Genomic DNA, 15,214 nt, shown 5'->3' with positions numbered 1-15,214 from the left:
CGTCACATAAATGTCTCCACTGACCTTAAAAAGTTTAATTCCAATGTTCTACAGATGCAACCAGATATATGAAGAATACATTCTCTCATTCAGAGAAACGTTTTGTAGATAAATTATATATTTTGCTCCATCAACTGTCTGATAGTTTACCTGCAAGGGGGAAATCACCAATCTACTGATTCATAGAGTTGTTGTTTTTAGACCAATGCTGCCATCCAGTGGCTTTAGGGAGTCACAGCAGGTTTACAGGATTAAAGAGTTCCTGCAGAGGTCAACTGGAGCATTTGACCTCAGTGGGTTTTTAGTTCAGTTCCCAGAGGTGCCACTCCCAGCTGTTTCAGTGGAACATGAGGGATATTACCCTGATTAGACATTAGTACAACACTGGGAAGTTATTACAAGACTTATTAATGAACATCACTTTGTTTGTGTTACAACAAGGGCACACGTTTTGAGTCAAACCCAAAGTTAAATCCTACAAAAAACCTAAAGCAAAACAGCTAAAATACTTCATTTCATCATGTCGATCTAAAATAAAAAGGCTAAAACAAAAATAAAGCTCTCCAGAAACATCACATAAAACTAACTGCTGCAAAGTAAAGGAAGGCCTCAACAAACCAAATGACCTAAACTCGTTTTAATTGATATACCTAAAAACATTTCAGCCTTTATTAAATAATTCTACACATTCCTTTATAATATAATAACCTCCCCTATTGTTCGATATGTCTGGTACATGATAAGACTCGTTTTGTCACAAGGTATTTGGTAAACTGTCAGGCATGTACCTGCAAGTCTGAGATTCTGAATGAATTCTTGATCTTCCTCCATGATGTAGATTAAAGCATCAGAGGCCAGCTGAGCTTCGGGCTTTCCCCTCTCACCTCCTGCGTTCATTAATAAACTAATTGGCCATTTTGTTTTGCATTAGCGTTGTGTGTTCAGTTAATCTGTCCCACTTAAATACTTGGAAAATTTCACCCCATTATAACGAGATGGGAAAAGTAGCACGTCGCTGCGTTTGTGCCACCTGCACGAGAAGTGCGGTCGTTTAGCCACCTGTCCCGGGTCCACTCCTCCTCGGCACAAACAAACATCCCTCTTTTAACACGGCCTGGAGAAAAAACATGTGTTCATATCAAGAAGCGCGATTTCTCTCTTTCTATTTAGCTTTGTCTGCTATGGGTTTTATTTCTGACAATGGCGTAAACCTGAGTCCTGATAAAAAGTGTATAATGCGCATTTCAAAGCTACTACAGCAACATTACATACATATGAGTAGTATGGGGACATTTTGGTGATGCTTTTTAAAATCGCTATTAAAAGTACCTGAAATTAATTTTGCAGCGATTTATTAAGAGATGAAATCATTGATAAACAGGATAAGTGTATCTTCTGCTGAGAATCATACACAGACTTTAGTCCTGCTTTAAATTAGAGATCCGATGCAACATTTTTTAACATGTTCTTTCGCATTTTGTTAAATGTTGTTGTTGTTGGGGGTGTGCGTAAAAGACGCACATTGGATAAATTACGCGCTCTTTGGAAACCAGCGTTTTCCTTTTTTTCTTTTCGGCCTTTAACTCGCTTCACGGTGTTCTCTGCCGCTGAAGTCGATGTGAACAGGAACTTGTATTTCCTGGGAGAAAACAGTCAGTTCTCCACACATGGGGAGGATGAGGCGAGCTCCTCTTGTCAGTGCCCGTGTGTGTCAGAAGTCATTGTGCGTCTCAAATGCGGCCCTTTCACGACGAGACAAAGGGCAGCTTCTACTTCAAACGCTTGTAATGAAAGCTAATGACTATTAGATGGAGTAGAGGGGCCCTCGCCTTTGCAAATAAAATGCAAAGGAGGATTTTTTTTTTTTTACAATCGCCTACCCTAATTCAAATGAAGTGCACTCTCCTATTGGAGCTGGAGGTTGTTGCTTTCCATGAGAACTTTCACACCTTCTCAAAGCTGCATTGCATCTGAGCTGAGTCATGTGACCAGGGGCATTTAAATGTAGGGAGGAGAAAAGAGCTGATGAAATGTTTTAGGTATTACAAGATAAAAGAAACAGTCTTTATATCATTGTTATTATTATTGGCTACGTTTTGAGTGTTATCATTTCATGCTTGATGGAGTCATCAAAGAGGGGTGATAACAAAGAGACATGTTCATCAAACATGTATTTCCTTTAGTAAAGCTAGAAACATACACATTAGAATAAAACCAAAACAATCCCAGAATCAGCTTCTCAAATATGAGGATTTGTTGTGTTCCTTCATCACATGTGATATTAAAACATGTTCGTCTGAATGTGCCACTTCTGGGAAATTATATCAGGAATGTTTCACAATTAATCAATCATGAAACGAATCATTACATTACATTTGTACAATTCATATTTCACAATGTATTTATCTTTATAGTATGAGTAAAGCTAAATATCTTTAATGAGGACGTTTATATTCTGCTATCTTTTGCAGTTGTGCTGAATATCAGCTCTTGTGACTACAAATCAACAGCTGGGGAGTTTCAGTTTCTAATCATTTTTATTGTTATTATTATTATTATTATTATTATTATTATTATTATTATTATTATTATTATTATTATTATTATTATTATTATTATTATTATATTATTATTTTTAGTCTAAATCCACAATGTTAGTGCAGGTTTCTACTTATACATGACTTATCTTTATCTATTTCATTTATTTGACCAGGTTAGTCTCTTTAGATAAGGGAATTATTATTCGTTATCAGTTCATTTGCTGAATTTCATAATCTATTAAATATTAGGAAATTGTGATAAATCACAATGTCCCAGAGCCCGACCAACACTTCTAATCCAAATGTATTTAAATTACAATTAAGACAAAGAAAAGCTGCAAATCCTCCCATTTGAGAAGCTGAAACCGGCATTTTTCTTCTTTTTACATTTTTTTGATTGTATTTATATATTGTTAAATCATAACACAAGTTATGTCTGGGCACATTTCATATAAAGCAGGTCTACAGCATACTCTAATATTATTTACAGAGACCCAATTACCACCATGAGCAAGCGCTTGGCCACAGTGGCAGGAAAAAAACTCCCTTTCAACAGCTGGAAAACTCAAAATTGTTGCAGATTAAATTTCGACCCCTCAACTAATTGTTTCATCTCGAGAACATACAATACAAACTATAAAAACACAATATATTCTAATAAAAATACCTATTGTATCTGTCACCATGACAAGCAGTCGCAGAAGTAATAGCAACAAGTCAAGAGGCGAATGAAGATGTAACAGTTGCCTCTCATGAGGAGCTTCAGTCCTTCAGAGTCTTAAGAACTCCAGCCAGCGCTGGCATGTTTCCAGCCGTTAAGGTGCCCTGTGCTAATTGGGACGATGAGCCCGGTGACCCCCGCTCCCCCCCCCTCCTCCCCAGGACTCTCCAGGTTTTCCCAGGCCTCTCACTGCTTCTTTCTTTCTCTCAATGGGATTACGTTGGGCTGTGGAGAGCGGAGAGGAGAGGAGGGGGGGGGGGGGGGGGGGGGCTGATTCCCGGCTGATCACATCAGAAACGGCTCTCTGGGGTTTTTACACAAATTGTGCTCTAATCACAGCGAGCAGAGACACCAGGAGAGCGCAGGCAGGCAGGGGGCGGCGGACAAGAGAAAGAGATCAGCTCTGTTGCTGTTTATTAAACTTCTCTCTTTGATACTGTCACCAGCCGTCTTCTCCCTCTTACAGCATCTCTGCTGCACACATTACACTTGTCTTTGATGTGTTTACATATTGAGAACAGGCCCATAAATGTCCCGGTGCACTCCAACGTTACAGACAGGTTTTAGTTAAGAGTGGAGAAGTCAATGTGAGCTGCCTGAGAAAACTTTAGCTTTCTTTTCTGATTTAGTTTTGTTGAGTTGAGTGCACATGTTGCACTAAAAGAGATTCTTCTTCTGAACATCCTGCACAGGAAATAATTGTGTAAGAAGCAATGCAGCAAATGAAAGAGGACGAGGTAGATTGAGCCTCTCTCTGTAACTCTACTAAACTCTGTCCTGTAGTAACTACAGAAACAGTGGAATTGAGAAGAAAAGGACATGAAGTTTTAAGGCCAAACTGTGAAACCGATATATAAGATGTAAATCCGTGATATAGACGGGTGTTGATTACTTAGAAACAAACATTATTAGCAGGAGTAAATTCATTCAAAGGGAAAGCTAGCACGTGTTTGCATGGGTGTTTCAGCATCAGGAGTGTTGATCCGTCTTCCATTTCCTCTTATGAAGGAAGCTTATCACTTCCTTTGGTGGGTGTGTATCTATTGTCGAAGAAAAGTTGACATGAGGCGGAGATATAGTAAATCTACATATAAGAAACATATGATCTTTTTTATGCTTGTAATATCTCCAGTGAAGTAGTTTGATGGGCAGTAAAAGCCGGTGACATTTACTAACACAAATGACTGAATTGTACCTGTTGAAAACATAATTTAAGGATTAAAGCGGTGGAAACCTGCGCTCCGTGTTCCCATCAGATGCCTTTGTTTAATTTGAGTTATCCACAGGACAGGGCTTTCAGGTTGACCACCCCAATTAGCTGCTCTGATGGACTCATTTGCTGCATCCCAATCCTTTGTACACGCCATCTTCCCTCATGTGTTATCCCTCCTGTCTGCCAGGCAGGCTGCAGCAGACAGCAGGAGTCCCTTTCCACCTGGAAGCAAAGACGTGGAGTCTCAATAGAGCAGAGACAGGACACCTGCCGGGAGTGGGTGGGCATGTGTGAACCCCGTCTATTGAGCAGCAGTGAGAACAAGCGTATTGACCGTTTAAACAGATTAAACTGTGAGAGCCAGCTCTCTCCGGCCCCGAGACAGACTGACCCCTACCACCCCGGGCTACAGATATCCACAGCTAATCCCTGAGCTGGTTATTTATTTGCTTAGCTTAAATCAGAGGGGGAACCCGAGTCCGGCCCAGACTTCAACTCAGATCAAACCCGGGAGGAAATGCCTCGCCGTGTCTCCATCATCTTCAAACCGGGTGCAGAGTGAGATGAGAGGAGCAATAAGGAGAGGTCAAAGGTCATAGTGATGATTTGATAGGGATACATTAGAGAGGACACAGGTTTTCTGTCTGATACTGATGTTCAGATGTGTTTATAAACAGTTATTATCCTTTAAATCAGTGTGTATAATGGTTCAGTGAGCAGAATCTCCTCACATGTTGTGCTTTCACTTTACTGCAGATAGAAGTTCAGCTCTTCGACAGGGAACACAAAGGTTTCTCTGCTGGCAAAGTTGTTGAGCTTTGGGAACTACATGTAAAATCGTTTACAGGTGAGGTTATATATTCCTGCATGTGGAGAGTTCAGGCCTCTGGAGCCGTGATATTGTTTTATATTGATTCAACGAGTGAATTCACTCTTCGGCGTGACCTGATTGGTCCTTGTGTGTCTTTGAGATGGTCTCTCCTCTGATGGAGGTCTGTGTACCGAAACGTCTTTATTAAGAGGACAGTGTGCAGGAGTCTGTTGTTCAGCAAGAAGAAAGGTTAAGAAAGGTTGTAAAGCCTTTCATCAGATTGCTCTTTCAGGGCGACGGGTGAGTGGTAACCCAGCTGTATCTTAACATATACAAGAATTGAATTTGTGTCATTTGAAATAGCCATCTGATTTTTAACTGGGACCTTTCTTGTTTTGTGATCATTACTTGTTAATTGGACAAAATTAGGATTATCCCTCTGATATTTATAGTGGACCTGTTTTGCTTTTTTTTTAAAAGGCCCTGAGGTTTCAAATATTCTCATTTCAACCCGATTATATATATATATATATGTATATATATATATGTATATATATATATATATATATATATATATATATATATATATATATATATATATATATATATGTATATATATATATATATATATGTATATATATATATATATATATATATATATATATATATATATATATATATATATATATGTATATATATATATATATATATATATATATATATATATATATGTATATATATATATGTGTAATATATGTTGGTGTGATTTGATCTGATTTAACAGTAAAACAAACTCAGAACTGTCATCATACTTTGATTTAAATTTTGTAAAAACCGGATGTTGGATAGAAGTGTATTATGTCACATTTCCCCAACTATTGTGACCAAGTAACAAGAGCACAGAGAGAGAAAACAGAAACCTCTTATGAGAAATAAACAGTTCTAACTGTGGTAGTAGTGGTTGTAGTTTCATCAGTCCACCTGTGTTGCCTGTTAATAATAATAATAAATGAGAATATCTTGTTGTACCAGAGAAAGTCACCTTTAACTTCTGAAACCTTTTCTTGGTTGAATAAGAAGGAAGGAACGGGACAAGGTTGCCATTTATGTCATAAAATATATTTCTGAATATTTCATTCAAATGCACACAAAAACTGAACATATCAAGTGAATTTATCAAAGAGCAAGAAAATTAAATATATAACTATACATCTAATAAATATTCATAGTTGGAGGCACAGGTCTCCTTTCTCAGCAGTATGTACAACAAGTCCAGTGGTGTTCCGTCAACAGTGGTCAGTGGAGTCATCAGACACCACGTCCAGGTCGGAGAACTCCTCATCCTCATCTCCTTCATCTCCGTGGCCTTGAGATCCGGGACTTTTCGGCGGAGCAGCCAGGCCCAGTTTGGCCAGCTTGGCCTGCTGCTGCTCCAGACTCTGTTTGCGCCACTTGATGCGTCGGTTCTGGAACCAAACTTTGACCTGGAGAGAGAAAAACAATTTGCATATTAGAAATATTGTGAGAAACGTGTGTAAATATATTTATGAGGCTACAATTTAAATGTCTAAATTCAGTTTTCTCAGTCTATATTTTCTTACCTGAGCTTCTGTGAGCTGTAGAGCTGAGGCCAGGAGGAACCTCTCAGACCCGACCATGTACTGCTGCCGTGCAAACTCCTTCTCCAGCCGGGAGAGCTGCTCGCTGGTGAAGCTCGTGCGCATCCGTTTCGACTTCCCACCTTTGGTTTTGAACGAATGCAGCCCTGCGTTCACTTTGGACATTGAAGCTGCAAAGAAGAGATGACATATTCAATCACACTGTCCCATGGGAACAGTTTAGTAGATCCGTCTTGCTCAGATAGTTAGGCTTAATGCAAAACACTCTTTTTACCTTGTGCGTAAAATGCTCCACGACACGATGACTGGTAGGTGAAGGGCGGGCAGCAGTAGACTGAATATCCAGGTTGTGTGTGGAGAGCTGAGTGCAACATGTTCGGAGAGTAGACATAAGGTGCTCCTGCCATCGGTAAGCCTACGTGTCCGGTAAAGGGCAGACCTGGGACTCCTCGTTGACATTTGTCTCCGCACTGAGCAGGACTCGCCCTGCAGCCGGTTGTGTCCTCCGGCTTGGCGAGCAAAGCATCGATGGTGAAAGATTTTCCACTGAGAGGCTTCGTTGTTGACACGCACTGCCCCCCCTGGTACTGCGGGTACAGCGATGCTGGTGCGTAATTACGCATGGAGTATCCATAAACTCCCACTGGTCTGTTCGGCACCTGCATTCTGCCAGATGTTTAAATCAAAAGTGGAAAAATCCGGTGTCGAAGGTCTCTGCAGAAAACTAGTTGTTGCTCCAAGTGCAGCAGGAAAGTGAATGCTGCTCCTCTGCGGAGAGTCCTCATTTATACTGCGGCCGGACGCAGAGGTGTCAACAGCCCCCCATCGATCCTTTGTCTTGCTAAGTAGCAGATGAGAGAAACGAACATCCCGACAACGTATCCAATTAATTGGTGGAGTAGTACAAGCTGGGATTGTCAAACATCCTAACCCTTTGAATGACAAGGCTTTTGAAGAGTCGTGGGGGCAGGGAACTCAGGAGATTTACTGGGCTACAAATTCTTGCATGGATCTTAAGTCCAAATGTAATCATTACCGCTGGGAAAGCCTTGATGTTACCAAATCATCTTATTTGGAGCCTTTTAAGTCCTGGCTGGCCGACAGATGCTTTAAGCAGCGTAACAAGTCGCTTCACAATTGGAGGCCGACTTAAAGATGTCAAATCTTCATTGCATTTTATCTTCTAAACTTTTTCAACCTTTTAATTTAGGAACAATCAAAAGTTTAATTTGTGTTTATCTCAACTAGCTGTAAATCACGGATCGCTCCTGTATGTAAACAGTCCATGATCTCTTTCCTGTATAAAATGAATACGCTCTAGAGTGTGCTTTTTAACAGCAGCGGTGTCGCTCTTAAAATTGAATAACCGCCTTTGCGTAATTGAGGCGTCAAAATCAGCGGATCGAGTGTGATGACAGAGTGCTGCTGCTGGTTTTACCAAACTGAAACTCTGCTAATCTCAGCCAGTGCGTTAATCCACAGGTTGATCCATCCCATCCTTTCAATGTCAGACTGGGAAAGGCCTTTGCTCTGGTTGATTCCTAAAACAATCCAAGTTGGTCCAAATCCTTACATCTGAGGAGGGTGGATTAATTTATTGTGCGTAATCACAATATATGTTATGAATGAAATAAATCTTCTCGCAGTTGCACCTTTTATTCTGAAATGCATTTTGCACCGGAAATAATATCCTTAAACTTCTTTTGTTTTATCGGGTTCTCATTAAAGGTTTGAAGATGAAGCGGCTTCTTTGAAGGAAGTGATTTGCTTTCTTACACTGCCCCAGCACAAAGGCGTCCTCTCTTTCAACTTGGATTATTGCCAGCTCTGCAAACTTTCCAGGCTCATTTCCATCATTTGGAGGTGGCAGAGAGTTTCTCCACAGCCTTAAGTAACTGTTAAAACACATTTAAACACCGAAGCGAACCGCTCGTTCCCTTTGACCTGGGAGCCTTTTATTTATTCTCTTTCACTGACACTAGAATGTCTAATGAAGAGAGCAAACACAGACTTTCTCGACCTGGCCTGAACAATAAGGGAGCTTCTTGTGATGCCTCCGCGGACCACCCACCCCAACGAGCGGCCGGTGTTTGCTGCCGCGCACTGCGGAACACTTCTGCCTGACAAATCACTTCATTCACATTTAGTGTTGAAACCTTTATTTAACATAAAAGCTGCACATTGAATGACAAGATTTAAGATGTTTCTGAGTGAAATCAGCCTGAAGAAAACTATTTAATGAGGTTTAATTAAGTGAAGCGATTAGATCAGTTTAGACCAACTAATCTAAGTGTCTCAACGTTTTTAAAGAAGATGTCAAGCTTGTCAGATGTTGTAAATATGATATTAAATTGTAGAGTTGTGGATACCTGTTGCAGTGTGAAATGATTAGTCGATTATTCCTTTATTTATTAAGCCACTGACAAATAAATGTAACTATTTTTGATTAATACTTCTAGTAAAAAGACAAACAATCCACTAGTTTCCAGTTTGTGAAAAGTGAATATTTGCTGGTTTTCTACAAGAGCAAACTGAATATCTCTGTGTTTTACTGTTAGCTGGATAACACAAGGCATTTGAAGGCATCACCTTGAGCTCTGGGAACTTGTGATGCACATCGTTTGGACATTTTATTGTCAATTGATAATGAAAATCATTAGTTGTGACCCTGTTTGCCGCAGCAAGAGGGAAAACACATTGCCAGTTGCAGCAAAGCGCTCCTCCAAAATTCTGTCTGCACATGTCTTTTTCATGAGCTCAGCAGTGAACCCTCATGTGTCCTCTAATGATGCTGCAGTGAAGGCAACATGCTCTCCTTGTGTATTGGAGCCAGACAAGGAATACACAGACCTTTGTCCCAGAAGGTCCTCTTTTCATAGTCATGGGCTGAGAGGAGAAAGAAGCTGAAGGAGCTGCTCTCTAATAGCTCTATGGGCCATCCTCCCCAAATGAGGCTCTCATCAAAAGCTTGAAACTCCTCATCAGCACTTATTCATTCAGTGTCTTCTGTTGGTTGCACAAAGCCAAGCCGTGGCTCGTTTCTTGTATCTTCTAAGGATTTGTTTTTACTTCTGGAAATGGTGCATAACTCAGAAAAGTTTTACATGAAACTATTAACACTTTCCGAATGTGACTTTTCCTGAAGCAACTTACTGTACAGACACAATGACAGGTATAGAATCCTGCAAGTAGATCAAAGAACATATAATAATGTGTCACATACTCTCTTGCATACTATAATGTGCGGCTTATGACGCACTGTAGTGTATAAAGAAGTGTTTGCTTATAAAACAATTGAATTTAAAAGTTATATGACGGCTTTATAGTTGTTATAAAATACAACTTTTAGCATCTCTGACAGATGTCATTTAATCACCTGTTTAAAAATACATCACAGGAGATTTTCATTTCACCTGTGATGCAGTCAGTGGTGGAAATATTCCCATTTACGTGAGTAAAGGTGGTTATAAACATACTTGGTTACAAGCCCAGGCTATACTTCAAGGATATACTAAAAGTACAGAAGTATTCTAAGCAAAATGTGCTCAAAGTTTAAAAAATAAAAGTTATACTGAAGTACAACAAACGTCCGTTGGTTGACATCGTCTACAGCAAAACAATGTCTAAACTCTTTCTGCATATACAAAGAATAATGTCCTTGTGCTCTCATCAGAGTACCAACAGTGAGCAGCTTATTGTGAGATTTAAAGATCAAAGTCATGATCTGCAAACAATGCATGCTAAACATTCTTAATGTATGATATATGACAGAGAAGTGAGATCTAAGAGCCACGGAGAGGAGAAACTCTGTTCGCTCTCACCTTCCAGCTCAGTTCACACATGATTGAAAGCAACAAAAGCATGGAGAAACACTGTCATCATTATTATTATTGAGGTGAAAGGGGATCGTTTTCTCACCTGCCCGACACATTTAACAGGCACTGTAATCTGGGCCTTTCCTGTCCACGCACATCCATCGCTAATGACTTTATGAAGCCATTTACAGGACGATCCTGAGCGGTGTGCCTCTGTCACCTTGCTGCTGGGCCTGAGGGCTCATTACTGGGACCTGCTGGGCCTTGGCCCTCACCTTGACTATGAATGGGAGTCCAGTAAAAGGCCAGGTATGCTCCGTCTGGCTCCACTACACACCAGGCTCTGCTGTGCTCTGATGTACATGTGGTTGTGTCTTGTTTTCAGCAGCACAAGGAGCCGGATTGGATGCAAAGTTACAACCGAAACACCTGCTCGGAGATCGACGAGGTCTCCCACTTAATTAAACCAGTCATATGCTTTAGAGGTGTTGCACGTGGGGATGGCTGCAGCTTAAAATATGTGACAAAAGAAATCTATTCTCACCTTAGATAAGGATAGAGTCAGTTACAGTTTTACAATTAAGAATAAATAAGTGCAAAGGGATCATTTTCACTGTGATTTACCTTTCCTTTACCATTTCACTAACGATCCTCTGGGTAGCCATTGATACATTAATACACTAACGGGAGACAAAGAAACAAATGTCTGAACATGTACACCTGTCTTCAAAAGTCCAACTTTAAACATTTAGTTGTGGATTGATATTAATGTATAAGAAGTATTTGTATTCATAAGGAGTTTGTGATGTCTTTATATCACAAATGTAGTATGTTGGCCATGTTCAATATATGATACAAAAAGAGTGTTTTGGGTCAAAGCAAGTTTGTGAATACCTCCATTGCACTGAGAACAAACGGTGTAAATGCTGTATTGTATATAGCAGACGTCAAGATCAAGCACATGTTTACTAGTGAAACATTTTGAGATGTGAGGCCTGCACAAGGCATGCCTGGCACTGTCTTATTGTATTCACAGCATCAAGGTAAAGCAAGACACAACTTGGGACTTGAATACATTTGATTTCAAGTCTCATGAAAGTCCAATCTTATTGCAGTCAAGTTCTCATTTTTACAAGTGGCATCTACAGCTCGTTTAAAAGTAATCTGCAAACTAATGAATCCCACCTCTAACATTATGTGTCGTACTGTGGCTGCATGTGAGTTATTTCCCCGTACAGATACGGAAATAATGATAAAAACGTGAATTTGAATCCGTCTTATCTCCTCTCAAAGGACAGAAACCTCTCAGCCCTCTCTCTCTCTGTAAAATGAATTACATTAACGCCATCAGCTAAATAGTTCAAATGTGAAATGAACTGACTAATTCCAGCATTGCCGCTGCCTCTTTTGCAGCGTTACTATGCAGATGCTGTGTGTTTTTCATTTACACGTGTGGCAGAAGGGAGGACCTCCAGTCACCGCAGCTCGGTTCTCCCACTAAGCAACCATTAGCATTAGCATTAGCATCGACACCAGCGCTATGAAGTGCTACTGTACGAGCTGCTCTCCTCGGGGCTAATAGTGGCCATTTAGGACATCCATTCAGAGAAATGACCGTCCATATCATTACCAACTTAATGAGGGATTAACTTTCCCCCTGATCGGTATCCGTTGACTGACAGGACGGTCCCGGCCCGGGAATGGAGGATGTGTGTATTCGACCTGTCTGACACTCCATACAGGCCCCTACACCACTGAGGAGAAAGAGATATCTACAGAAAAGGCCAAGTTTATGCAGTAAAAATGAATGGAAAAAGATCATTTTTGGCATCCGAATGGCTTTACTTGGTACATATTCATATAGGAAGTTGTATTAGTCATTTGGTAAAGGAAAGCTTCAGTATAGAGAGGGAGACAGAACAGTTCTTTTATTGGGCTGTCAGTCCACTACCTCGGAAGGCTTTCCATGAAGTTTATTTCAGATATTCATGTTCCCCTCAAGAAGCCTCAGCTGTATTTTGTGGTAACAAATGTTAGCATACTAACACGCTAAACCGACTGCGAAGCGTTATTCTGTAATCCTGCTGACAGACAAACACACAAACAAAAGCATTCAAAGATGTTTAGCTTCGTGTGAGCACATCTTGTTGTTTTTACACTTTAGTTTTTGTATGTATTAACCAAGTGACGTACAGTATTGTGTTAATTAGTGAGCTTTCTTTTGTTACACAGGGATACCCAGGCTAGCTGTTCCCCCCGTTTCCAGCCTTTATGCTAAACTAAGCTACTTTTCCTTCTTCCCCTGAGTGCACAAAACCACGACTTCATGAAGAGTTTATAATCTGTATATCACCTGTTTCCTGAAGATACTGAAACAAACCACCTCCCTCTGTTTATCCTTACATCTCCAACCAACCTTTAATACGCTACTTCTTCCCAGTCTCTATTATCCATAGCCTTAAATCTCTTTTAACATCCTAACACTACATGCTCAACTTTTTCGGTGCAGTTACAAACTCACGTTGGTATTTTCCTGACCTTGCTGTGTGTGGTATAGATCGTGTGCATGTGACGTCACGCTTACGTCCCAACCTGTAAGTCAGCCATGTTGGATGATATACACAACCAAGATGGCGTCCGTTCACATGGGAGTTGCTGCAACGCTTCGTAATTTTCTTTGTATTTAAACGTCTAAGATTGAAAGAAAATGCCGATCTTGTATCAGTGTATACTTGTGGTCATAACGCTACTCGTGACCCAGAGAAACGGTTCTTTAGATTTAATAAAATCATCACAAACAACGATCCACAAAAGAGGGATGAACTGCTGTCTACCGAACGCCGTACGCTGGTTTAGCAACATAACTCGTGAGGACTTAACAGAAGAAGAAGCACAATTCACCCGTGTGTGTGGCGTCCACTTTATATCTGGTAAGAGCTCATGCTAAAGCTATGTTTTCAATGTTCACGTTAAACATTTGTGCTTATGATATACCCGAACACTGTAAGACCTTACTTCTCGTCACCAGGAGAAGCAGCAAAGCTTTATGATGTAACATCGCCGCTCTTCTCACTCACAAAGCCACGGCTTGAGCGGTGTATCTCGAGCTCTTTGAGAGTGACTTACACGGGCATGGACGAGCACCGTCATCTTTCAGTGGTTTGGTAAGAAGACTACCGACCCAGCCAGAGACAAAGACATTATAAGCATCTAAGCTCTTGTACGCCTTCATTTGTGCGTTGGTTGCCCACGACGTTTGTAGCACAAGGTAGTTCACAATATCCGGATATTCAATCGGCGGTAATGAATCTAAATCCTCAATATAATCCGACGGCTTTAGCGTGTACGGGTCACGGCCACACATTTGGACTTTTCCTCTGAATCTTGCCTTTGCAGAGGATCCAGAGAGTCAACATACTTTGAAGAAGTCGGAGCTGTTGTTGTTCGCTTTAGACGCCATTGTTGATTTGTATATCATCCAACATGGCGTCGCACGCATACGTCACACAGTTTTGTCACGTGTTTGCACACTATCTATTTTGTGCAAGGTGCACAGGAGCAGAGGCGCAAGCAGGCGAGTTAAACACACTTTAACCAGCTGCTAGCTTTAGCTTCACATGTACCTCACAGAGACTACAGATGTTTTTACCCAAAACTGTCAATATATGGTCTGGAAAAGTTAAATGTGAGCCGGTGACTCCAGAGGAAAGTCATTAATTGTTGTAGAAAGTTTATACTTACAAGGTAGAGTTTTAAAATGAAACTCTTTGTCTTATTTACCACTGTAGTCAAGGTAACATGGCCATCCGTTTCTTGATAAATGCGTAAAATATAAATGTCCTGTAGACATTTCACATGTTTGCTGATTTGTAAAGCTACTTTATGAAACCAATCACTGCAGTGTTTTAAAGGGGCCCCTTCCCAGGTGCTTTAAGGGCTCTGTGGCGACCCCCCCCTCCAAGCTTCTTTAATGGAGGTGAGAATTGGCGGGTTGGACTTTAACACTTGACCTCTGTTTACACTTCCTGTGGGTGTCAGAGCTTGTCCATAAAGCGCTGCTTGCAGGACTGTGCTGCATTGAAAGGAGACAGAGAGCGGCCGAGCACCCCGGCGCTGCGAGCTGAATGCACTGCTGCTCCTGGGCTGTGATTATGAGGACAGGCCATTTCCTCTCTTCACATTCTCTGTTTGCTTATATTACTGCCACACTTCCTCGACCCCCCACACACACACACACCTCCTCAGGCCTTTTATAGGAAAATGATGACAAACCTGCATATTCAACCTGACTGTTGTTCTCAGTGTCTGGTTTGTAATGAGGATTTAATGGACGTTTTCTCAGGAAGGGAGAATGCAGCTTCTCGTTTGGGTCTATAAAGGTGTCCAAAGATATTCAATGTAAGATGATGGAGAGCATTTTCTATAAATTAATCAATTATCTAAATAGTTCCCTATTAATTGAAATCTTCCAGACAATTTACATATCTGTAGTAAA

General features: G+C 40.7%; 1 protein-coding gene across 1 annotated transcript; it reads right to left on the bottom strand.

Annotated features, from left to right (window-relative positions):
• Window positions 1-6,520: 6,520 nt before the first annotated feature.
• Window positions 6,521-7,569, bottom strand: noto (notochord homeobox). The gene is made up of 3 exons (XM_029460691.1): window positions 7,179-7,569; window positions 6,887-7,074; window positions 6,521-6,769 (listed from the first exon to the last, which is right to left on the bottom strand). The coding sequence occupies exons 1-3, from the start codon at window positions 7,567-7,569 to the stop codon at window positions 6,572-6,574; spliced, it is 777 nt and encodes a 258-aa protein (XP_029316551.1). The 3' UTR covers window positions 6,521-6,571.
• Between the last annotated feature and the right edge of the window lie 7,645 nt (window positions 7,570-15,214).

The sequence above is a fragment of the Cottoperca gobio genome, chromosome 22 (genome assembly GCF_900634415.1).
Source record: "Cottoperca gobio chromosome 22, fCotGob3.1, whole genome shotgun sequence".
Taxonomy (NCBI): domain Eukaryota; kingdom Metazoa; phylum Chordata; class Actinopteri; order Perciformes; family Bovichtidae; genus Cottoperca; species Cottoperca gobio.
The sequence above is the reverse complement of the archived record's forward strand: the minus strand, read 5'-3'. Positions and strand labels throughout refer to the sequence as shown.